The sequence below is a fragment of the Empidonax traillii genome, unplaced genomic scaffold (assembly GCF_003031625.1).
Source record: "Empidonax traillii isolate 1590-97213 ecotype Southwest subspecies unplaced genomic scaffold, ASM303162v1 scaffold23:size2178997, whole genome shotgun sequence".
Taxonomy (NCBI): domain Eukaryota; kingdom Metazoa; phylum Chordata; class Aves; order Passeriformes; family Tyrannidae; genus Empidonax; species Empidonax traillii.
The window spans coordinates 1075469-1101064 of record NW_020955216.1 but is presented as its reverse complement, the minus strand read 5'-3'; the positions used below and the strand labels follow the sequence as shown (position 1 = coordinate 1101064).

The following is a 25596-nucleotide window of genomic DNA, read 5'->3' as shown; positions in this document are numbered from 1 at the left end:
TTTACACTTCTCTACGTGAGTGGGCGCTGCTCCCAAAAAACGGGTTTGCTGCTTCCGTTTTATTTCTACATTGGAGCGGTCAGTACATGCTCCTAATGCTGATCAGAGCTGCCTCTGTGGTATTTTTCATTTACCCTGTGTGTGTGTCTGCAGGCTGTCCACTGGGATTGCAGATCCAGAATTGCTAAAACCAATAAATACTGTGCCTGGCTTTTCCCAGGAGTTTCTGTACCTGTGTAGGCAAATGCAGGTGGATGCAGATACACGTGAACAAAGGAAGCACCAAAGCACAGAGACATTTATCATCTCAAGTTTACTCTGTTTGCCTCCTGTTCCACACACTCTGTGTTTTCCATTGTTGTGGTCTGTCTTGGAGGGAATAGCTGCAGCTAATGCTCAGAGCCATTCTGATCTGTTGTAGGTCCCTCTGCAGAATTACACTGTAGTTGAATTAGGTTTTAGATACACACAGAAAATACAGAGCAGCAAACCCAACCATTCGTAAACTGCAAACTGCTTGGAGGCTGCATAGGGAATCCGTGAGTCAGACAGTTCTGCTGCTGTGGATTGCTACGGGCCGTTGAGATGTCCTTCCTCATGGAAACCAGGAGTGCTTGGAAAAATTGCGTGCCCAAGGACTGGAGAGGTCTCCCGGTTAAATTTGGAGGAGGCTCTGTTTTGAAGGCCTCTCGTGCCCAAGAGAGGTTTCTTTACAGAGTAGTTGCTAAGGGGTGTAGGGCAGGAAGCAATGGCCTGAATTTTTGTACACAGTTTTTAGGACACATTAGTGTCTGATGGGTTCACGGTGCCCTCGCAATATGTAGAACATAGGAAGTAGCAGGTTGCCTTAATACAACCCTTTGTGTGCAGACGTTATTTTAGTTCTTAATTATAAGTAGTCCCATACATATTTTTGCAGCAGGATTCTTGCCTCATTCTGTGAGTAATTATTCCATTTCTTTTTATCTTCCTCTTTCATTACATTGCCCCAGGCTTTGTCTAATACAATCCAAAGCTTTCACTGAATGAAGAATTATTTATTTTCTCATGGGCATTTCCATGGTGCTCTGTGTTCTGTTTGTGTTTCACAGACGCTTAATGAACTCACCTTCACAGTGTGGTCTGAAATCAGCTGCTGCTCCTTTCGCTGTGTTCAGGGTAGGCTGATGCACAACACCTGCCTCAGAAGTTGTGCTCTGGCTGCCCAGCTTGGTGCCCAGCCCTGCAGCCTGCACCTCTTGAGAAGGGCTCTTCCACTGGGGGTGCATTCTCTGGCTCTATCGGTTTTAATCTCAACTTCAAGACTCAAGCAATATTTTTTTATATGTATTTTATAGGTATGTATTTCCTCTTTCTTCTTCCATTCTGTCATACTAGTCTATTGCACCTTCCTTTGGTTCTTCCTCCTCCCATATCCCCTGCTCTTGAAAACCCTTGCTGTGGACTGTGGGCAAAGGATGAGCTGGGTCTGTTGTCTTTCCATGCATCTCTGTTGGTTTCTGTGCCAGGAGGTTGTGTCCTCCATCTCTTCGATATTGATATTCTTTGATTTATGGAGAGGATTAAAAAGTTGTCTAGTGTATTGTTGTTGTTATTGTTGGTTATCAGCTGGGAGTCAGGGTAGTGCAGAGCTGTAGGAAGTTATAAAGAAGTGATATGAAAACAAGGAAAGCTTCGTTCCATCACAGCTTCTCCAGAGATGGATGAAACAATAAATCCTGGGCAAAGGGAGTTAATCCGTGTCTGTAGTGTTTTATTAAATAATGTGAACTCAGAGTGAGTTTCCCACATGGTTTCATGGTGCATTATTACAACAGTCCCTCGCTGTGCATGGGGATCCCCTCCTGTCCCTTCAGTCCTTCCATGCCTCCGGAAGGATCTCACTTCCATGGCGCTTCTCTGACTTGCTGCTGGGGTTCTACCTGCAGTTGCTGGGGCACCTGGAGCCAAGGCAGGATGGAAAGGGACTGGCACACCTCGGTTTCAGGGCATGAGGAGGAGCACAGTGGTGTCAGACAGTCCTCAAGCTTTTACTTTAGAGACCAGTGGTTCTTTTCCAAAAGACTTAATATGGGGAAAAAGTAGCATTTCAGTTGAAATTCTTAACACCGGCTGCACACATAGAGAGGGTTTTGGGTGGTTAAGTCTGAGCTGCATTACCAACACAAGACCAGATGTGTGTTGAGTCGGAGTCTCCTTGGAGAGCCCTCACACAAAATGTAGGGATCATTCCCATCACTGCTGGAGGAAATAAAACATCACTGCTATGGAGAGTCGTAGCCAGGATCTGTGTTATGGAAAGCCTTTCTCAATCACTCAGCAGCTATATAATTACAATATGGACAACAGATTTTGATCCCGCTGTCTTTCCAGGTTCCTCCCAACCCTTTTTATTACATAATTTGCCTTTTATCTGGTACTTTTCCATATTCCCAGTCTCCTCTAGTTCACCTGAGTGTTCACAGCTTAACAACTCACACTGAACTGATTATTTTCAAGTAGATGTACAAAATACATTAAAAAGGTCTGGCCAGTGGCATCATGGGTTCTGCTTGTGGTTACTGTCTTGTCTTCACCTTCAGCTGTTCTTGCCCTCTTTCTTTTCCTAATCCTGGAAAAGGTGAGGCTCCTTGATTTCCTCAACTCCTTGCTGTCCCAGAACTGAGAAAGAAGTGGGCTGGAAGCCCTGAGCCTCTTCCTTGGTGACGTTGCTGCGTTGTAGCACAAATTTACATGCTGTATTTATCACTCCATCCTGTTGCTGTCCGTACAGTGCCTTGCAGACAAAAGTACAGCTTTTCTGATGGATTTCTTCAGGGATGACAGCATCCATGGAAATACTAAGAGATGAAACTGTACACTTTCCTGAGGAGCAGGATGTCCCCAGTTCAGATTCTTGGTTAAGCTGCAAGAGGAGCTCCACCATTCACAAGCTCTGTGCTGCTCTGCAGGAGCTGCTGGGTGAGGCTGGCTCTGGGTGACATCCCTCACATCCTCACCGGCAGTGGGAGAGGTTACTTTGTGTGAAGTTTGTTTGTTTGTTCCTGTTGGTCAGAGGTGCCCAGGTGAGCAGCAGACATGCCCTTGCAGGGCTGTTGTGGGTCCCATGGCAGAGCCACAGATGGGTGGGAGCGTGCAGGGTTGAGGGCAGCACTTTCCAGGCCAGCTGATAGGAAATGTACTCCCATCGTGCTTTGGTTTTAGCACTATAATTAGCAGGATCGATACTCACACTCCTGTGTGCATCTCCATGTACAGCAGCACTTGCACCAGTGTCTCCCAGGGGAAATTTCAGAGATCCGGAAAATTCTCTGAAGTTGCCCAAGAGGGGATCTGTTGTGCCAGCAGCTCTTGTAGCGCAGTCGTGGAAGAAGAGGAAGTCTGATGCTGTAGGAGGGGCCCAGGTGCAGTCAGACCTGTCCCTTTTGCCCCTCTCTGGGCTGTTAAGGGAGCACACAGCATAGTGTCCAGGTGTGCAAGAGATACCTGTGCTACTAGAGTTAGGTACTACAGCCGAAGAACGGCATCTGGCTGCTCCTTCACCTCTCTTGGCATCTCTTCCCTCCCTCGAGAGGTTTCCAGCTGGCATCCCACTGTTCTTCCCCAGGGCTGGAAGGCACAGCTGGGCCAGCGCCGGCTCCGCCATGGACTTTGTACTTCCTGGAGTCCATGGAAGGAATCTTAGCGATGCTCTTGGCTTTCAGTGGTCCCACACAGATTTGCATCTTCGGGGATCTCTTCTAAGGAATAATTAATCAGTGCCTTCAGGTCTGTTGCACAATTAAGAAGGTGGGGGATGTGAATAGAAGTTCAGCCTTCCTTGGCTTATGCTTTCTGTTAACCTCTGTCGTTCTCTGCCCGCGGGCTCTGGGGAACTGTGGGTGTGTGGGGATGCTGCTCATCACAGGCGGCATAAACAATGTCCTCGTTAGGAGCTGCTCCAAGACCCTGTGAAGAAGTTGGCTGCTGGAGCCAAGCAGGAGCTGGGACTGTGCCTCCCCCTGGGCTTTAGCCCCTCCTCATTAAGCAGGTCCAGGCTATTGATTGGGAGCTTGTGTTTGGAAGAGTCTTACTTACTCCATGCATTATCTTGACAGATTGATCAGACCTGATTGAGAACCTCTTAAAGGAGCGAACAGCTGTAATGGGAAAGTTGGACTCTGTCATCCGTTAGGATGATTCTGGGAGCGAGAAGAACGAGGCTGACATCTTGGAGCAATTGTATTTACAATTAACATGGCTGAAAACGATTGCCTCTATTGATCCCTCCTTCCTGCAATTACAGCCCCATTGTTTACATTCCAGCACTTCGGTTATAAAAAGGAAATTCAATAATTATTGCATTATTTAAAGTTAAAGTGCCACAGAGTTTGCTGGCTACGCTTGCTGGTTGATTTAACGTTCAGTAAAATCCATGCTGAGCTCTCCATCCTTAGGCTGAGCAATATTTGGCTTTTAATGAGACTTCAAGGGCTGGTGGAGCAAACCCAGTTTGCTGGGTGGCTTTTGGGGTCGTGTGGGGGGGAACCCAAAAGCCTCACAGCACAGCGAGCACCAGGCTCATGGCTGGCAAGGAGAGCATCTGTGGCATTCACTTAACACCAGGCAGGGCTGGAGGGCTTGGAAAATACAGATCCAGGGAGGTGTAGGGGTGGGCTGTTAATGGGGGCACTTGGGGCTGTTTTTCAAGGCCTTTCTATGTGACCTGGGGACTTAGGTGAGTACCTCAGCCTCTGTGGCAGGAGGGAGTGCTACATTTTTGACCTCTTGGAAATTAAAATGAGGATCAGAGACCAGTCACCACAAGCTGAGCTGAAGAAACTTGGGGGCACATAAACCTGAATCCTACTGCTGACACTGCGCTGCAGAACTGTGATGCACAGAGCCAGGAGGCTGGGGGAGGGAATGGTTTGTAACACTGCTCCTTTGGAAGCAGTGAACAATTCAGGATGTCAGTGGATACAAAAGAGCAGAAGTTCAGCTTTTGAACCTGCTGGATGCAGAATCAATTTTCCCCCCTTTCAGAGGACGGGGGTGACTGCAGACTCTCCAACCCTCCCCCGTGCACAGGCAGTGTGTGTCCCACTGTGTGCCGTGGCCGCCTGCGGCTCCTCGGCTCCAGGAAATTCCAGCCAGGGCTGCAGGTGTGAAAGGAGAGCAAGACGGATAGGCTAGCCCTGACTTTTATGAAGTACTTGGAACAGAGCAGGATCAGACAGCTGCATCCACATGACTTTCATTAAAAATTCAGATTCTTCTCTTGCAGGGCTGTGTGATTTATCTTGTGCAGCAGATCAGAGGCTCATGGGGGCCAAGAGATGCTCATGAGGCCTCTGAGGTCTGCGTCGGGGTCGGGTCCCTTTCCATGGTGACCCATAGCCCCTCTCCAGCTCCACTGTAAGGGTCACGTCCTGTCCCTCTCCCCGGGGGTGTGTTGTCACAGGCACGGTCCTCACTGGCACCTGAAATGTTTCCTACAAGCCTGTGACTAATTACCCCTGTCTGACGTCACCTCGAGGAAGAGTCAGTCTGTGGGCATCCTCCTGCACTGTGGGTGTGCTGGTGGGGTTGGAGTGACCCCAGCACCTCCTAAGCTTGGGTCAACCTCTGAGTGACTGCTGAGGTGCTCCTTTCTGTGGCTTTTGTGACCCTCCAGCAGATTTTTGGCTCCTTCGTCCTCAGCTGCATCTGTCAATTCTTTGAAATCACTACTAACTTCACCCATCCTAATGGAGCTGAGTGGTGAGTTGAGAGGTAGGAAGTGTGTTACATGTGGAGAAAACCTCCTCCAAAAAAACTGACAACTGTTTTTTAAAGAAGCTCTGGGTAGTGGAGTGGCCTCTGTTTTCATGGCAGGGTGTCCTGTGATGTGAGAGCGCTCGGAAGTGATGTGGAGGAGGTTTCTCCAGACTGTTTTTCAGTGACCCACACACCACCTGGCCATATGGAGTGGTCAGAGTGGTGAGGAAGAGGATGTTTGTGCAAGCAGGAGGGTGGAGGACTGTCTGGGGTCATCCCCAACAGGCTTTGCGCAGCCCTGGGGTGCTGTCAGCTGAGGATCCAGGGGGCTGTGGCTGCTAGTCCTGTCGTAGCTGGAGGTGAGGAAAGTCGTTCCTTTCATTCATGCTGCTTAACGTTCATGAGGTTATTTTCCCACTTTGGGTTCTGGCCCCTAGAGCTGTTACCTCAGCTACTTTTCCTGCCCACCGAGACCTGGGGGATCCTAGCTGGGGAGCACTGTCTGCCTGTCCTTGGGGCAGTGACAGAATTTCTGCTGCTAGCTGTCCTTGATTCTGGAGAGAGTTTTCTCACATATTCTACTGCTTTTGTATCATGGAGACCTCCTGCGGGTTGTGGTGGGGTGTTTCCCCTTACAAGCACAGCACAGGGACTTGGGAACTTCCCAGTGCTGTAAGCATAGGCTTGTCCTGAGCAACCTTCACGACCCTCTGAAGGGAAAGCATTGTGCAAGATGAGGTTAGGACTGCATAGAAATTGGGCCTTTTTCTAATGAATAATAAACATCAAAAGCATGAGATAGTTCAAAGTGTTGTTGCGTCTCCCTGGGTTACAGGTCAGATGTCCCCCAGAATGGCAGCTGAACCACTAAACATGGCAGAGAGGGATTGGAGAATCCCCATGCCCCTGGCAGTGCTTTGAGGGCATTTCTGTCCTGTCCCCATCAGAATTGGGCTCGTTACACCATTGCTGAATAAACTTTGCACAGAGGAGATTTTTGAGCAGATACAGGTTTAACATCTTTTAAAATTTAAAAGGTGTAGAAAAGTTCTTAGAAATCAGATTAGATGGTGAACATGAACTGCAGGAAGAGCTACAGAAGTGTTCAGGAGAGTTTGTTATGCATGTAACAGCAGCAGCACGGGGCTTCGGTCCTGGGTGCTACAATCTGAACTCTGAGAAACATCCTGCGGTCTGTGGCATGGGGGGAAGGGGACTGCCTGCAGTCAGGCAGGGGGATACAGTGTCTTGTTAAATTCCATGATTATTGTAAAGTACTGAGGGTGAAGCAGTGTGAGATCAGGAAAGGAGAGATGGTAAAATAAACAGAGTTCGGGGTATGTGAAGGATGGAGGGAGAGAAACAAGAACTGGCTGTAGCATTGTTCCTTACTTTGTTTAAAAATCAGATTTCCATAGTCATACCCTGTGAGCATTTATTGTTTATTACAAGAAAATAATTCTGAGCCAGATGTTGGAGGGCGAGGACTGGGCAGTCAGTCCATCAGCATTGCAGGATCAGCCCAACCACGCATCTGGCACCGGTGCCTGTGCCGCCCTGGCCATGCTGCACCCACGCCCCACTGTCCCCAGGCAGGTCTGGGGGACGGTGAGGGGCGGATGGCTCTGGGCTGGGGGCAAACGGAGGAGATGAGGCCTGTGAGCTGGACCCTCCTGCACTGATTGTTGTGAGAGCACAGCCTTGCACGGACACCCGCACAGTCCCTGCACGGCAGGCAGGCTGGATTTGGCGTGGTGTGTGTGGGAATAGGTGCTGGGAGCGGCGCAGTGCTGTACCGTGGCTGGTGTACGTACAGGAACAGCCGCGTCCCCTGGGAAGCCGCACTCGTGAGCCGTATGGTTTCCATCAGAGCGTTCCTTTCTCTGTTTCTGATTTAAAGTGGAGCTTTGACTCAACCTGATCAATATTTCGCATGCCATGCGTGAAGAACCAGATGTTGGAAGTTTCCTATCGTGGAGAGGGAGGGGCGAACACCCCCCCGGACTCACAGAAATCAATGTTCTCTGACAGAAGTTGGTTGGATTTCCTTGGAACAATATATTCTTTTGATTTTCAAGTTGATTTGTCTTCTAACAAGGTTCTGGTTTAATATTTTGAATTTGTTTCCTGTGATATGGATAAATTCTCACAAGGGGGAAGTTTAACAGTGTGATGGGCAATAACTACAAGTATTTGGCCAGCGTTTCATTGCCTCCAGCAGCTCACAGCTCGGACAGGCTCGACCCTCACATTGTCTTTCTCTGAGCTGCTCCCTTCCTCAGTTGGAGGATGAGGTGGATCCGGTGCATGTGGTGCTGTGCCCAACCTGGGCTTGGGGGTGGTGGCACCCTCAGCCTGTGATTCCTCCAGGATCACAGGGAGGTGAGGATCACCCCAGCACAAGGTTTTAGAGGAAGCAGAAGAAGAGCAGAAAATAAGACACATTTATTAAACTGTTTTAAACAAATGTTTTCCTAAAATCCCCTTTTAAATGAGGGCAGTGCAGGCTGTGCCTCCAGTTCCACAGAAACCACGTCCTTAATATTTCCTTGAACCTGTGACCGGATTTTTCTCTTAATTGCTCACTAGGGGTTTTCTCTGCCTCCATGCAGAAGCTGCCGCTGAGCCCGTGGGCACTTCCCGAGCTCCAGTACAGGGTTTGTAGGACAGGACTTCCCCAACGTGCCTTGTGGCTGGTGAGGATGAGGATGGGGCTGGTGTGGCTCTTGGAGCCAGAGCCTGACCTGCCGCGAGTTGGGACTGGGAGGGCTATGGCAGGGGTCAGGACAGAGCCGGGCTGGCAAGGCTGGGCCACGCGAGCCGAGTGTGTGACTCTTGTGATGGGCCCACTGACCTTTTATGCCTTAAGCCATTCCTGTTTCTCTGGCTCAGGAAGAGGGTAACGCATGCAAACAATAGAAATGAGAGGAGGAAGAAGTTCTTATGAGAGAAAACAGCAAAAAATCTTTTGAGGGCACCAGTGGGATTAGTGCCCTCGTGGATTCTTCAAATATTACAGTGAATTTAATTAAATACATCGCGATCCCAAAAGAGGCTAGTCTAATTAGCCAGATCTAGAATACATTTATTCTCTTTCCTTACCCTTCCAATCAGAAGCCTCAGCATCGGCTCATATCCTATTTTTAATCATTCCTAGACTCAGAGGGCTCTCCTTCCTCCGTGTAAGCGAGGCACACAGCGCTGGGTAATATGTGTCTTTAATCTTATCTCAGCTGTAACTGAGATAATGCACGTTGGAATTTTTACCAGAAGGTCCTGGCTGCACGTAGGCAATATTTTTGATTGACAAACCTCAAGATCGTGTCCAAATCACCGTACTCATGCCTTGGGCCAAGTGTGCGGTGAGGAAAGAGTTCCGTGAGATGACCCAAATAGGTCTCAGGGTTGGAGCTGGCAGGTATTGTTGCCCAGCTGAAGTGTAGGTGTGGAATGGAAACACCACTGGCCTTCACTGACGGGTCTCTCATGTTGTTTCACCTTAGTATCCGTTTTTCTCAACTTGTGATAGGTTCTTACTGTGGGAATTGGGAAAGTTCCTATGACCTCCTGCTTCCAGCCCAAAGGGAGAGCAGCCATGCCGTGGCAACCAGCATGGCCCTCTGGTTCCAAGAAATTGTTGCCACATCCATGGGATCCATGACATGAAATGGCTGTTGGTTTCCCTGGTGGCACAGACCTCTGTGCCAGAGGATTGGTAGGTTTTGTCAAATAGTCACTGTGTAATACTCTGGAATTAGCTGTATTGGCTGCAACAGCACAATTCCAGACAGGGACCGGGGTTTTTCCAAGTGCTGAGCCCTCACAGTGGAGCCCGACTGCGTTCCCGCTGTTGGCTCTTCAGCCTGGGTTGCTGTCACAAACATCTTCCAGCTAGGCTGCTGCTTCCTTCCCAAGCCAAGGGAGTGGAGCACTGGGTGATAGACAGGATGGCTCTGCATTCTGCTTTGATACACTGTGTCCAGGACCTCTCTATCTAATGGGTTTGTTGTGTTCTCGTATTGCTTTGGTTTTATTCTTTGTAGTTTTCCATTAGAATTTATCAAATTTAATTTTATGTATGACATGCAGTTGGATCCCTTCCCAGAACAAACTATGAGTGTGAAGGAATGAGCCCTGTGTGGGTCATGAGCAGGTGTTAGTGCTGGGTCTGGTGCTTTCTCTCACTGAAGGAGATAATCTTGCCTTTCTCTATCTGTGCTTTGTGCCCATTTCAGTATGTTGTGGTTTTCTTGCTCCTCAGCAGGAGAGCACATGGTACTTTGGGAACAAATAGGCTTGGTCTAACTGGGTCTGTGTCAAAATGTGGCTTCTTAACTAATTCCCAGGTGGCTTTTAGCAATTTACAGTGGACTAACTCAGGAGACGGGGGCTAATAAAGGACATTCACATCCTTCTGCTTTGTTCTCCACAGCACCTGCAGCACCACGAGAGCGGGGTCGAAGGTGAAAGCTGCTACTACCATTGTGTCCTCTGTAATTACTCCACCAAGGCCAAACTCAACCTCATCCAGCACGTGCGCTCCATGAAACACCAGCGGAGCGAAAGCCTCCGGAAGCTGCAGCGCCTGCAGAAAGGTCTTCCTGAAGAAGAGGAGGATCTGGGGCAGATCTTCACCATCCGGAAGTGTCCAGCTGCCGAGGCTGGTGAGTGCTGCCATCCTGGCGTGAGCGGGGCACAGGGGTGGGTGGCATTGGACCCGCTGTGCTGTTCAGTGACGAGCTCATTGACATTCCTGTTTCTCTTCCCTGGTGTGGGATGACACTTATGGTTTATCAGAAACACATTATGGTAATCCCTCCCGCCTGAGGTGGGATTTGGGATGTAGAAGTTTGGGACATAAAAGCGTGCGTGTTAGTTCAGGTTGCTGTCTTAAACACTGGAATTTTGTTTGAGCATTTAAAGATACCATCGCATCTGGACAACTTGACAAACCAGTGTGCTGGTAGGTGCTTTGCAGTGGCTCAGGTGATGCGCTGCGTGCCAGCACAAGCTGTACCAGCTTGGCACTGATTTCTGGTACTTAAGCCACACTGAATTGGGAGGAGGAAGGAGCTGGCTGGAAGGGGTGGGCAGAAAGGATGAGTGTTCCATGTCTGTTTTCCACGTCTCCTCTTGACAAGGTAGATGGAGAGAAGGGCTTGGATGAAGCATTTGTTCACAGGGATCATAGAAAAGGGATTGCAGCGAGAGCAGATGTGCCTAAAGGGAGCAGTTAGGCTGGAGAGAACAGGGATGGTACTTTGTTTAGTCATGTTCTTAATCTTCTGAAAAACCAAGGTCTCCTGAAGCCCTCTGTGGATGGAGGAGGAGGAGAGACGGCCTAGGTCAGCTGGTTCGTGTGCTATGAAGGGGCTGGAGCTGGGAGGTGTCAGCAAAAGCCTTCCCAACCCTCCTCTTGACTTCAGGCAGGACTTAGCTCCGTGACTGCTGTGAAAATGGGTAAATCCTACAGAAAAGCACATTGAGGGACTGTCATTGTGCAGTAAACACACAAAGGAGGTGGTCTTGGCTTAAAGAGTTGAGAAAGGACAGCAGCAGCAGCTGAGGGAGAACATGTGGGGGAACTCTTGAGGTCATAGCTGCGTCACATTGCTGCTACGCCTGTGGAGTAATGAGGATCTGAAATAGACCCAAAACACCCCAAAACTGAAACAGGGAGATTTTTCATTAAGAGTTAAATTCAGTCTTATGGAAAAAAGTGCCCAATCCATGACCTCGGTGGCCCAGCGGAGTGGAGGGCATGGAACATGCTTCCCCAAAGGTCACGGTGACAGCAAGAGCGCTGTGACTGCCGCACCACCCGGGGGGGAACAGCAGCTCTGGCAGCCGTTCCGCTGCGCTGCGATGCTTCGCCGTAGGAAAACATTCCAATTTCGAAAGGGTACTTTGGGCAGGGCTGTGGGTTGTGAGCTGCTTAAATGCAAAATGAGCAGAGAGGGGAAACCATCCGTGCCCTTTTGTGATAGACAGAACAACCTTGAAAATCTTGTTTACTCTAGAAATTTCTGTTTACCTTGTCTTTTACTGTATAAACCTTATCTTTCCCGTCTGGCCGCCCAGATTAGGACAAGGCAGGTACTGGGAAGGCAGAAGTTGACAGGCTGGGAGGGAAAACGGTTGGGTGACCATCTAAAAAAATGTAATATTTTTAAAGTAAAACTCTCGACAAGTCACTGAAAGGAAATTTCGGTTTACAAATATTTTACTTTAATTTTCTTTAAGCTTGTTGGTTCTTTAACAAAAACTGACAGTGAACAAGACACTGACAATTTCTTGATCATATTTTATTTCAAAACTTAAGAATACAAGCAAGAATAAGGCTGCAAAAAGCAAAGCAGGGGAACCTCAGGTCGGTTTTGCAGGTTGCTTTGTCCTGAAATATTTAATTTCAGACACTCTTTGAGCCCATTGTTAAGTCAGACAAAGTGGGTGCACCTTGCTGGTATGCTGGTCCGAGCATCCCCACGGGGATGGGGGGCAGATTTGGGTGAGAAGCTACCACCCAAATGGGAGAACAGGTACTTCCATCTTCACCTCATTCTGGTCCCATTACAGTATCAGAGCATCAACTCAAGTGTGGGGATGCTCAGCTGCATGGCAGGGCCACGCACAGGGATGGTATAAGTCTGCGCTCTGTTTCCTCCTCCTCTGTAATGCAGTGGGGCCTTCCTCCTGTGTCCCCATCATGGTTTTTATTGTTGTTTTCTAAGGGCTGGGTGGGCTTTCTTCGCTGCCTTTTGATGAGAGGTCTCTGGTTGTATCAGATAACAGGCTCAGACACCTTGAGCAGACACAGGTCCGTGACACTCCCCTGGTCTGTGACACGTGTCTGCCAGTGCCCAGAGGGACAGTGACTTTTTTGCTCCTTTTTTGTGGCCTCAAGTGACAGGGTGGAGTCGCCCTGTTCCCCTCCCGCAGGTGCCGAGGTTGAAAGCTGGCTCTGTCTGTGTGTATCTACTCTGCATGTACCTACTCACTGGTGTGTCAAGCATGTAGGAGAAAGCATTGCTGTCTGGGGATGGTGCATAGATATTTGCTTGTGTAGATGCATCTCAATCTGTTGGAAGAGAGCTCTGATCACACCTTAATTAGTCCTCTAACAATCTGCAAAGGTCAGTGCCAATTGCCTGTTCATTTACATTTGTAATTGTGATGGTTCTTGATTGCACATTAGTTGCAACTCACTCCCTCCCACCCCGCAAAAGCACAGGCAGCCTGAGCAGCCGCTCCGGGGACACGGGGACCTTTGTCCCTGCCTTTGCCAGCAGCTCAGCCCTCCCCAAAACTCGGGTGTGTTTTAGGGAAGAACTTTAGAAGCTGACCTCCACTTCGAGTAAAGGGATGATGAAGTCATTGGCAGGGAAATTATATGGACATCAGGCAGGAAACTCAATCCTCCTTGAACTGGATAATTAAAGACAATTAAACTTTTCTGCTTGCTCTGAGAAGTGTGCTCATTATGCAGGAGATGGGGAAGCGGATGGACGTTCAGCTGGTTTGTTCATCAGGGAGCACACAGCTTGAGGGAGGGGGTGTTGTCCTCTCTGGGTATTTTTGGACATCTATTGCTGTGGTATCTGGGCTGCTGCCACTGCAGATGTCAGCCCCTTTCTGCAGCAGCATCTGTGTAACGTTACCCATAAGCTAATTGATTTTTAATGATGGGGGTTTAGAGAAGAAAAAAAGCCCAAACCCATAATAAAACCCAAAACGTTCTTGAGATGTCGGATGGATGCACTTACAGCTCATTAGATAATGACAGAAACAACAGTGAAACAACCTGCACCGAATTTTCATTCTGACTTTGGAAGTGTTTCTTTCTTTCCGGAAGGCATGAAGCACCTCAGCCCCCTCCATAGCTTCGGCAACTGCCATGGGGTTGCCAGTTGGAGTGGGACAGCTGCTTCATGTTCAGAACGTGGTGCCCATACTCATCCTATCATATCGCTGTCCACGTGCCACCCACACTCTTGTTTTCCTGTTGCAGACCCACTGTTTAGCCTATGTCCCTCTGGGCAAGTGCTGATCACAATTAATGTCTTTCCTCCCTTACCTGTTTCTCCTGACTCCTCCTGTTTTCCATCTCTGCTCTCCCTTCCCGTAGTGTCCTCCTGTGACAGGAGGAGCAGAGGGGCTTTGCCCACTCTTCCCACTGTGTAGGACAGGTATCCATAGATGTCTATCAGGCGTCCACGCTCCTTGCCTGTACCGCCCTGTGCCCATTTCACTGCAGAGGACAGTTCCTGCGGTGGCCTCATTGTCACAGCAGTCCTGCTCATTGCTGCCAAATCCTTGGCAGTCATCCCCTCCCAACACAAGGTCCTTGTTGGGGCCCTCGCGTGAGGAGCGGGGCTGGCACTCTGGCAGCCCTTGCTGGACACCGAACACCATGAACAGCCCCTTTGTCCAGGCAGGAAGGCGGGCTGGGAGGGTCACCTCTGCCCCCCTGTCTGACCTCGCTGGAGCACCCATGTTGCTTCCTCCCTCTGCCAACCCACAGCAAGGGACCGGCCGGTCTCCCTGCTCCAGACATGTGGATTACAATTATTTTGAGGAATATCCTTTCTGCAAAGCTCTACCCTGGGAGCCCCTAGAAAGCTGCTGGTTCCCTGGAGCCGGGGGGGATGCCCCAGGGCCCCCACTTTCCCTCTCCATCTGTCCCCCCAGGCAGAGGTGCACTGTCTGTCCACGTCTCCCTTGTGTTTCAGTGTTCGACCTTCTGAAGGGCTGCAAGCTGCAGACTGAAATCAGGATGTGCATCTTTAATGAAACCAAGTATGTAAACAGAACCAGGGTATAGCTGGAGCTGTGTTCAGATGAGAAAACCCCACATGGTTTAAAAATAGTAGTTCCCACCTCAGAATCACCAAATCACACCTCAGCCTGGCCCTGCCTATGGCGCCTGCAGACAGCAGGGTGCTCGTTTGGTGCTTGTACCTCTGTGCACTGAGTGATGTGAAACTTTTCACTCGTGTTCCTCTCCCTCACGAGCAGTTTTGTGGCTGCCCCAGGGGTGTGAAGGCATCGCTGTCAGGGGAACAGGAGCAAGTCTCGTGTGCTGGGGAGCAGGTTTGGTCAGGGAGTGTCCGGGATGTGGTTTGCAATGTGAGGTTTTTCTCAGACACAGAGTTTCTCTCTAGCAGAAGGGAGGCTCAATACCAGCCATGTCTGTCCATTCCATTTGTGACCTCAGTGTGCCCTAATGCTTCACCTGCTTCCTTGAGACCAAAGTCCTGATATCTGATTCCTCACTTTCCTGTTCAGGCTCTCCAGTTCCTCTCTTCCCTTAGTGGCCGTGTCCTGGATTGGGAATTGTGACCAGCCCATCTGTAAAGTGAAGCAGACTGTGGAGAAGGGGAAAGGGGATATTCCACAAAAACCTTCCAGGAAGGAACCATCCTGTTATTTTCCCATCTTAAAGGTGGGCAACCACGTGAGGCATTTTTCCTTCACAGTTATTGAGCATGGAGTAATTCTTCTTGGAGTAATTATTCATGGAGTTGTTACAGCAGGGATATGGGATGTGACTTTGGGGTGGATTTTTCATGATAGCGGACTCTCTACTTCCGGTAGAACTTTAAGACTTTTGAAATTAAAGTTGGTAGTGTCAAGTGATATTTCTCCCTGCTTGAAATAACTCAAATTTAGTGGGATGTGATGTCTTCCACTTGGCCTCCATTAAAGGCAGTGTGGTCATTGCTAATGACGCCTGTTGCTCTCCAACATCTGCTGGAGGTAATGGAGGGTTTCGGAAAGGAATCATTAGTTTGCTTTTGTAGCCTCTCTCCATTTTTCCATGGGACTTAATTGCACAGCAATTAAAAACTTCCCAAAGCAGATCACCTGTACAGTGCCTGCAGGAGAAGAGCACACAGAGTCCACACTACAGCATCTGTCAGCCAAAACCACGCTACAGCTCCATCTCTGCTGACCAAGCCAGTTACCTGGCTGGAATGTGTAGCCATTGCAGAGGGCTAGGGAAACCGTTTCCAGGCTTGTCCTTGATTGACATGTTTAATAATCTGCCAAACCAGGTGACAACCTGAGCTCCTGTGTGCAAACACCAAGTGCTTCATCTGTGTCTCTTGGGCTTTCTACTTCTTCCTCTCCAAAACCTGATACTGCCTTTTCCCTCTATATCATCTGTAACCCCCAAGAGCAGGAACCTGCTCAGGCTTTGTTTCCAAAGTGCTGCGTGTAAATCCAACCAAACCATCGGTACGTGCATAGTCAGAGCAGTGCTGGGCACACTACAGGTACGTAGGAGCTGTCAGGGCCCTGTCGCTTCTGCTGGGGGCGGTGTCCTGCAGCTGGGGGTGTGCAGCAGCTCTCTTGTCTGAGGAGGAAATCCCTTTCTGTCATCTCCTCAGACACAGGGAGTGAGATGAGGGATTGTCCTGTTTAGAGAAAACATTCACCCATGGTGCAGTAACATACGTGGAATAGCAGCAGAGGCAAATAGCCCTGGGCGATGTGTGTATTGGGCTGATTGAACTTGCAGTCCCCTTCACTGCAGCAGTTCTGATCTCCCTGCCAACCCCACCAAGTAACCCCATATGCAGGATTATCTCTTTGTTTTCCAAGATCTCATGTCGTGTGTGTTCATTTAAAGGACAGCTTGTTGCCTTCCCCTTTGTTGGCTGAACCTTGGAATTTTTTCATTTCTTTGTGAATTGAATGGCTTCAGGACCTTTTACCTTTCCAGCAAGTTCCTGATGGAGCTGCAGTAAACAGGCTTCCCAGAGAATCGGTCCCAGCACCAAGCCTGACAGAGTTCAAGAAGCTTTTGGATGATGCTCTCAGGCACGTGGTGTGACTCGTGGGGATGGTCCCGTGCAGGGCCAGGAGTTGGACTCGATGATCCTTGTGGGTCCATTCCAACTCGGCATATTCTGTGATACTTCTGGCAGGATCTCTCCCCTGGAGGCCATCCCGAGGCTGGGCAGATTAGGTGTGGGGAAGCTTTTGATTCTGCTTTAGTTTCACACTGCTTTAATGGTCAGAGATGCCTCTCACAGGTGTGGGTCAGGGTGGCTGCACATAGGTGGCTCCTTTGGAGAGCCTGAGGACATGAGGAGAGCCAGATGCTTTGAGAAAGCTTTAGGGAACTTCTCTTTTCTGGTATTATTACCCTGTAACATAATTTCTATCTGTTCCCTACTTGCATCCTTTTCCCCAACCAAATTTTGGAAAACTCTATTCCCTTTGCAACAGCATCTCTCTGTCCTTGTGCGTTTGGGACACCATGGGGCTGTTGAGGTCTGGCTCTTTAGAACGCAGGGATAAAGTTGGTTGTCTTTAATATCTGGCAGAAGCAGATTTCCTTTGTTACTTATTTTTTGGGGTTGGTTTTGAGTTTAAAGTCAAGAGCAATTGTGCCTTAGCTTCGCTTTGACCAACCAGCAGCAAAGAGATAATCTTGAAAGGATATGAAAGGTTTAATCATTTTAATTTTGTTTTTATTAAAGTTTATTGTGACTTTTTTCCTGTGCCCCTTATAAAAGGAGGGTAACAGAAAGCTGCCCAAACCCTCAAGCATCCGCTTAATGAAACTGCACCGGGAGGCTCCTGCGGAAGGAAGCGGTCGGACGACTGGGCCGGGGAGGGGCAGGCCAGCAGCACGCGGCAGCGTCACCCAGACGTGGCTGGAATCTCATAAACTCCATCCCGCTCCAGCCGCAACTTGTCCCGCGGAGCTCATGGCTTTCATTAAGCAGAAAGAGAGGAAGCTCTGACGGCTGACTTGTTCCAGAATGTTTTTCTTGTTTGGCTGCATCTTAAAGCCCTTTCCACTTAGGAAGAGTCAAGGGGGAAACATCACCAGATGCTGCAGTACAACACTGCGAGGCTCCCAGTCCCTCTTCTGCTCTGCTTTTTATTCTGCATCCAAACAAAGTCTAGATCCAGGCTGAAGCCCAGCTGTCAGAGCACAGCATCTCCCTGGGCTCCATTTCCTTTGGGACCAAAGAGTGGCATCCCTGGCCCTCAGTGCTGCATCCCTGAAGCTCTGCTGCCAGTGCACAGTGCTTGCTGCACCTTCCACTTCTCTTCGCTGTTTCTCTTTTCCCCTCTCTCTCATCCAGGTTTAGAGTAGGGATCTCATCTCCTGAGGAGTTGGAGGTGGTTGTCGCAGTGGTGTGGGTTAAATTCAAGACTGAAAGGCTCTTCTGTGTGAGGTGAATCAGTAGAGCCTTGAAGACATTGTGGGTGCTGCAGCCTGGTCTCACGATTTGTTGGAGAGGGCTAGATGTCCATGTGAGTGACACTGGATTCACACTGGCAGCAAACTCAGCTCATGCTGAAGGTCCCATCAGCGCAGCTGTGCTGCTTCTGTCCCATCCTCACCCCTGCTCAGGTGCTGTGTCCAGCCAACTCCCTGACGTTTTGGTGGCAAGGAGAAAAAGAAACCCTCCAAAACCTTAGACGCACATGCTTCAGCAACTGTTCATCCACTGTCAGCCCTGATTTATGACATTCCTCTAGTCTGTGTGGCAGCAGCTTGTCTCCAATACCATCTTTGGAAAGATCTGACTCTTGTAGCCATTTCTGTGCTGCTGTTTTCTCCCTTTCTGTTCTACTGGGCTTCAGATTAAATATCTCTGAAATGAACATGCCTCCTCCTGTGTTCCCAGGTTAATGAGTTTAGAGAGTTGCCTCACTGCCATGCTATTGGTGTGTTAGCTCAGAGTGTCTTGTTCTGATGTTGACCAGAGCTGAGAGGGGCTGGAGCTCCAGCACAGAGAATTGACGCTAGCTCAGTACCTTCTTCCCTGCTGACGTGTCCAGTAACACCTTGGGTGGGCACAGTGCAGAAAGGAAAGGTCAGTTATGTTCAGCTGGACACAGACTTTGTGTTCATAGGCAGTGAGGACGTTGGACTGGTTTGTAAGTAAACAATGGGGTAGAGTGAGACCTGTAGTGACACACTGACGTGTTTGGAAGGTGAGTTTGAAGGCTGCTGCCACTGAACTTGCCCATTTTGGGTTATAGGCTTCGTTGCCATGCACAAAAGATCCATTTGTTTATACAAGCTGATGCAAGTCCACAGGGTCATGCTCAGCACTGGAAGAGAATTGTCCTGCACCTTCCCCCCTTCAGGGAATATCCCTGCAGGGCATCAGCTCCTTTCCTGGTTGTTCCTGCCTTTTCTCCACCATGGTTCTGTTGAAGTTCGTTCTGCTGCAGGAGGATGTGTCTGATAGTCCTTAAAACTGGCAGGACTGGAAGAAGAGCCCCCCCTGCTACCCACACCGTACCATGCAAACCCAACGCATTGCCCAAAATGAAAAAGTGCTTTGAGGCATTTTTTCAGAGGAAACGTTATGGGAATGGGAAATGCTCTCCTCCTCCGCTCATCTGTAGGATTATGGACTTAATGGTGAGAGATACAGAGCTTGGTTTCTGAAAAGGATTCTGTTTTTCTGTAAGAGCCATAGGCAAAATGAGCTTCCATACGTTATCAGGGGGATGATTTATGAAACAAAAGTTTACAGCAGCTGGCATAGGCTGGCAGCGACCCCTGACCTGACCCTCTCCAGCGTTCCCACCTGTGGCATGCACGTCAGAGCACTCTGCTCTGTCCCTGCCCCTCGTCCTCTGTTTGCCTGTACTTCTGAAATGCACTTGCTTCCTTTCCCTTCTGCGAGGCCTATTGATCCTCTGGTGATGACCTGAACGTCCTCAGAACTGCCTGTGAAGGAGCTACCACATGCATTTATTTTTCCACTAAAACCCTGAGATTGGCTAATAATGTGTCTGCCAGCACCAGTGTCCTCTTCTGGCTACTTCAGAGTGAAATCTGGGGACCTGTAAACAAATAATAACCTACCTCAAATCAAGGTCGCATCCTTATTCCTGCTAAAATTCAGTTCATGCCCTTAAGCAAGAGGGTTTCTATTTCTTCCAAATATTCAGTTTGCTTCTCTAAGTTGCACATCGCCCTCACCATATATTTTGTTTTGACCTCAATGATTTATTGAGGCCACAAGTTCCAAAGGTTAATTGGGAGCTGTATGAGAAATTATTATCCGTATGTGCTTTCAGTTTGCATTTTTTCTGTGTTCCTTGTCAGTCCTCCCAAGAGTGGCGGGTGAGAGGAGCAGCGTTGGTCCAGCTCCACTGAACCAACCTTCACTTGGAGGCTCCTTCCAAGGCCCCCTTCAGCCCAAGGAGCCTGAGCCCTCTCTGTGTGGGCACCACCTCCTGTCCCTTTTCAACCTTTTTATTTGTCTGTGACCACTCCATTAAATAAATAGCAATGGGTTGGTTTTTTTGTTCTGTTCCACACATCCTGACTTGTGGTTTCTCCCCTATCAGCATTGTCAGGTGTAGGTTTCCATTGGCCTACAGGGATGTTCTGGCCTCTCAGAAGCAACACCCCAGGAATCCCTGCTCAGTGCCCTCCCTGCTCTGGCCTGGGGCCCCAAGCCCTTAAATCTCAACGTTTCTCTGGGATGGTGTGTATGGGGCTGCATAGCCCCTGCTGTTGCTCCCCAGGCTAGCAGGGACGGAGGGCTACAGCCTGAGCATGGCGTGTAGCTGCGCCTCATTCCTCTCTGATTCCCATGTTCACAGGGCAGACGCTGCTACCCCTTTTCTGGGAACAGCTCTCACTTTTGGTTACCAATTAAACTGAAGCATTCTGGCCTTTTCCATTCTCCTTTCATGGTGATGGGTGTTTGGGATTGTTCCCCGGCCTCCACTGCTACTTTGCTGCCTCCTTTGTGGCCAGACAATGGCATTAATTTGGCCTTTGCTGGCCACTGGCTGGCCACGCTCACTGCCGGGCCGTTCCACTTCACTTGTGCAGCCACCTCTCCTTTCCATGTCACCTACTCGCTTGGCTCTTCCTGTTCTCTTTCTCTGTGTGTGTGGCGTGGAGGGTCACTGGGGGTTTGTTTTGTGTTGGTCTGGCAGGGTCAGAGGCCGCAGCCTGGATGCAGAGCACAGGCATGTGGGCAGTGTGCAGCACAGCTTCCCGGCTGAGCCGCATTCCCTGAGCCCATGTCTTGCTGTCCCTTGGGGCTCTGATGAGATTCGGGGGGTGAGACATAGGTCGTGACCCTCTCTTAGCTCTTCACTAGTCGATCTCTGTTCCAGGCCCTTGGGTGGTGTCCAGAGAAGGCAGTGACTTGGGGATAATCCCTAGGGCCACTGATTTTCCTAGCCACGTGCCTGGGGAGACAGAGGGACCCTTTGCTTTTCCCCTTGAGGGGGGTGCCCTGGTGGAAGTGATCCCACTCAGCCAGCTCAGAGCTCTGGGTGACAGCACCAGCCACATGGCTGCAGGGCAAGGGATGATGCTGGTTTGGGACCATTTCACATGGGGGAGCAGCACTGGTAAAAGGGAAGGAAGGAAAAGAGGTTTCTTTACAATCATCAGGATCATCCTAAAACGGCAAAAGTGGGAAAATGCTTGAAAGACAGTAAGCCCTCAAAATCTGAGTGCCTCTTGAGGGGAGAGATCGAGAACTGGAGCAGGGGAGATCTGATTCTAGCCCAGAAGGTATGTTGAGCTCCCATCAGATTGCAGGCTGCTCCAAATGGTGCAAAGTTTTGGAGGTGAGGACTCATGAAACGTATGGCAAGATTTAAATCAATCGGAAGAGCACAGTACTTTTCAGAAAGGAAGGATAGTCTGAAACAAGCAAGGGGATTGTTTTTGCTGTTTCTTACTGTGGGTGAGATGACAATACTGCATGCTCACGAGCTGCAGTGGGGAGGAAGAGTGTGGTACCAGGGCCCACGGAGCCAAAGTTGCATCTCAGCAGAGTTCTTACAGAGCTGACTGAGGATGTGCATTGGGAAAGGTCAGAGCTGTGAAGTGAAGCCTTGTGCATGGCAGTGTCCCAGCAGCCACCATGCTCCTGCTAGAGCTGAGGCACAGCTTGCAGGGGAGCGGTGACCCTGCTGTGGTCTGAGCACTGGATCTCTTTTGTTTTCTTTTGAACAATGTGAAAAGGAGCAGAGGAGCTGGAAGCAGTTTCCCAGCCTGTTGTGGTGTGAGGCAGTGCCTGCCCTGGCTCTGCCCTTAGCAGCAATTCCAGCTCACTATGGCCAGCGACGCAATGAATGGGGAATATTCTTCACAGCCTGGCCTCCAGCCCCGGCACGCGACGTGAGCTTGTCACTCCCTCTGGGCTTTTGGCCCTCAGGAGAGCTGTTTCTGCTGCTCTTGGCTGAGAGCTTTGCACAGGATGGCTCTCGCCTGCTGACCCACGGCCAGGTTTGGACCCCACTCCTCCCACTCTGAAGGACCATGTCAGGCGAGGTGACCGCCCATTGCCGAGCGAGCCTGTCCCCCGCCGGCCACAGCCACGCAGCGCGCAGGCAGAGCCCCTTCCTTCTGCACAAATTGGCAAGGACTAACCTTGTCATATCTAGCGCAGCGCTCACGGGCGCCTGCCTCCGAGGGGTAATCATGCAGGCATAAATTCGGAAAGTTGCTAAGCTATGAGCAGTCTTATGAGCATTAAAAGTGTCCTCTTTGCCAGAAAGGTCATTCATAACTTGGCTGCGCCGCTGATGTACAGTCAGTGATATTGATTGATTAATGTATAAAAAGCACCAAATCCATTTGCTTCTATGAAAGAGAATAAAGTGCAGTCGACTCTCTCTTTATTTTCACCTCATCCTTTTGTTTGAAGGACGTTTTTTTTTTCTCTTTTTGTTTTGCCAGCTAGGTTTAAGGGGGTTACAAAAAGCCAGTTTCTGCCAAGTAATGCGTTCACAAAGGGAACATTGATTCACATCAGTGTCGCTTGAATTACCCTTAAAGGTTTGCCAAGGAGTTGTTCTTATATTAACCTTCTGTTCATCAAAGACGAAATAAATAAATAAGTCATAAAATCAGCTTCACTGCCCGCGCTGGAGTTGGATGCAAAACAGGAATTTCTGCTGTTAGGAATTTGTGCTCCAGGTGCTGCATCTTGGCCCCTCTCCCTGGGCTCTCAGCCTTTTCCCTCCTGCAAAGCTACTCCCCCAAGGCTCCAGTCAGAGCTGGGACAAGTGCTGATGGTTTCAGGGAAGGGGAGTTCCTGCAGGGTGATGTTTTCGGAAGGATCTTGTATAAAATGTTGATTTAATCATTGCAAGCATAACTAGAATGATTTCTGCACATGACAATGAGGCCTGAGGCATTGTGCCCTGGCCAGGTTTGGCATTCTTCTCGTTCACCCAAGGTCTTGTTTGTTTTTCTGGACTTATTTGGCCACTGGTAATTAATTACATGTTGTTCTCATTTCCTTCTGGTTAATTCCGAAGTGGTAGATATCCTGGTGGCTGTGGAGTTTTGTGCAGCATAATCTCACCTTCCTCTCTCCGAGTGCACCGGTATTGCCCGTCCCAAAGTGCCCGAGCGCCTGGTGTGGGCAGCAATGGGGCTGCGGGTGTCTGTTCTTTTCGTATGATGGCTGGCCCATGGTCCGAGAGATCACTGTCCCCTGCAGCAGGAGCTCTGTTGCTTTTTGTCGGTGCTGTTTAAACAAACCTTTGTGTTTTAATTTGGTCCCTGTTCCAGAACTGTGCGGTCCCCTGGGTCCTCCGCGTGATTTCAGATAAGCTGAGTTGTCCCACTGAAAGCCACTGTTTGGCCTGTGGCTTCCAGCCTGGCTGTGCCTGGTGGGCTCCTCGGCTCCCAAAGCGCTGGCTGGGGCTGCGGAGAAGCTCAGCTCCCAGGTTCTGCAGGGGCTGTGGAAGCACAGTGCTGGCTGAGGAGTGCCCATGCTCACACGTGCCAGTGGTGTTACAGTGGTGCTCAGTGGCGGTTGTTAAGGTGGTGCTCTGTGCTAGCGTGTGAGCCCGGGGGTACCTGAGGTCCCACCAACCTCCTTAGAACTGCCCACGTGACATTTTTATTCCAGTGTCTCTTACCCAGTAAAGAAGGATGATGGTCATAACCCTGCCAACTGTGAGGGTGTGTGCTGGGGTGAACAGCAAAAATGGCAGCATGCAGGACCCCCACAGGATGTTCCTCCCACGAGTGTCTCTGCCTGCGTGTTTGCCCGCGTGGTGCACATGCTGTGGTGAGCCCTGGACCTTGTGCTGCCCGTTTCACATCCCCAAGGGGCAAACCATCAAACCCCAGCACAGCTGACAGCAGGGGTTGGTACCTCATTTTCCCAGGAAAAGCCTTTTCCCCCATGGCTGCTGCACAATCCAAAAGAAGAATCATCCTATTTTTTTAATCTTTTTCTCTGATTGTGGGAGCATTGCAGCCGGCCGAGGCCCCCTCCCCCTCTGGCAAGGCGGTGGGGATTGGATCAGACGATATGGAGTGTGCATGCTGAGAGTGAATCCATTTTCTCTCCTCCATCTCCCCAGAATAAATTAGAATTTGCCTGATTTAATAAAATGGCTTCATCTCTCTGCCATCTTTTCTATCTCCCATGCGTTTCGTCCCCACCCCCACCGCAAAATAATAGATCTCGGCTGTGTCGGGTCCTGTTTGGGGCCAGCGATTTGGTGTGTGGGGCCGGTCAGCACCAGCACACTCCTCCTGCCCAAGGGTCCTTCCAGGACAACACAGGATTTGTCCCAGTGTCTCCATTTCCTTATTGTCCAAGGCGATGGCTGTAATTGCTGTCGAGGTCAGTGTAATTTACTGTCCATCTGTCATTAACCTGCCCTCGCGGGGGATGTGACTGCCATGCAGAGTGTTTGGGGACGGGGAGGGGATGAGGACAGGAATTGCACAGCCCAGATTTGCCTTAAAGCTGCGCTCTGTAACTTGCACATGTGTGTGTGTGTTGTGTGTATGTTTGCAGGGAGCAGGGCCGAGCGCTACCGCAGACCCCGAGGAGGGGTTATTGTCCAAATTCAGGTGGTTTCACTGAAGCCAAATCTTTTTCTCTCGCCTGGATCTGGTGGTTTAATTCCTGTTTCCTAGGCTGATTTTTTTCCTTTCCGTTCTGACACTAATTGCGCCGGGCGCGTTGGGAGCGGCGGCTGCTGAGCGGTACTGGCTAAGTGTTAAGAAAGGTTTTAGAAACAGACTGAACTCTTCCTTAATGAGGCTCAATCGTGCTCTCCTCCGGGTGGTTTTGTTTTGCTGATCTGTCAGTTTTTCAAGGATTTAATTGCACTTTTTTCATATTAGTCTTTGAAATGGGGCTAAGCAGCTTTCTGTAAAATGCAGCACAATGCTTCTATATTTTCTTGCTTTGCTTTCATCACTCCAGGATCATCATCTGCCACTGGCTTCTGGGACCCCACAGTAGTAAAGAACAGAATTTATGAGAGTGAAGGGCAAGGCTGGACCACTATGTTGGCCCCAAAACTGAAACCCTTGCCAGTGGTTCCATTCGCCTGCCGGCTCCTCCAGCTGGCTCTGGTCAGGTCATTGCTCATTCTAATCCTAGAAGACCTTCCTAATGCTAGTTTTGATGGAAGAAGTAGGAGACAAAGGAGGGTTGAGAACCACTGAAGTGGCTTGTCCAGTATAGCTCATTTCCTGCAGAAATGACACAAAAATGAGTCAGAACTGAGCAATGCTGCAACACTCCAGAATGGTCAGAGCCTCCCAGATCAGCGGAGGTTGGCAGGGCCACTGGACGCCACCAAGCCCAGGCCCTGCTTAGAGGCAGGCCTACTGGGGCCATCTCTGCTGGGATCTGAAGCACCTCCAGGGGTGGAGACCCCCAGCCTCTGTGGGTCCCAGTGTCCAGCTGCTCCAGTGCCAGGGAGTCCATGGCAGGGGATGCCAAGCAGACAGTGTTGTGATGGGAGGAGGCAGGAGAGAGCAGGCAGATCAGCATGGAATTCTTGATGGCTTCACTTCCTCGTGCTGTCCTCTTGGGACAGGTTGTGCAGCAGCCAGGGCTGCCTGGGCCATCCCTG

General features: G+C 49.8%; 1 protein-coding gene across 4 annotated transcripts in view; it reads left to right on the top strand.

Moving 5' to 3' along the window:
• The window catches only part of ZFHX3 (zinc finger homeobox 3), a 129409-nt gene that overhangs the window by 60324 nt on the left and 43489 nt on the right, over positions 1–25596 (top strand). For all 4 annotated transcript variants that reach the window (XM_027903459.1, XM_027903441.1, XM_027903449.1 and 1 more), the window contains one exon: positions 10172–10403. In XM_027903459.1, coding sequence (XP_027759260.1) covers positions 10172–10403 — 232 coding nt within the window. The remainder of the gene's footprint in view (positions 1–10171; positions 10404–25596) is intronic.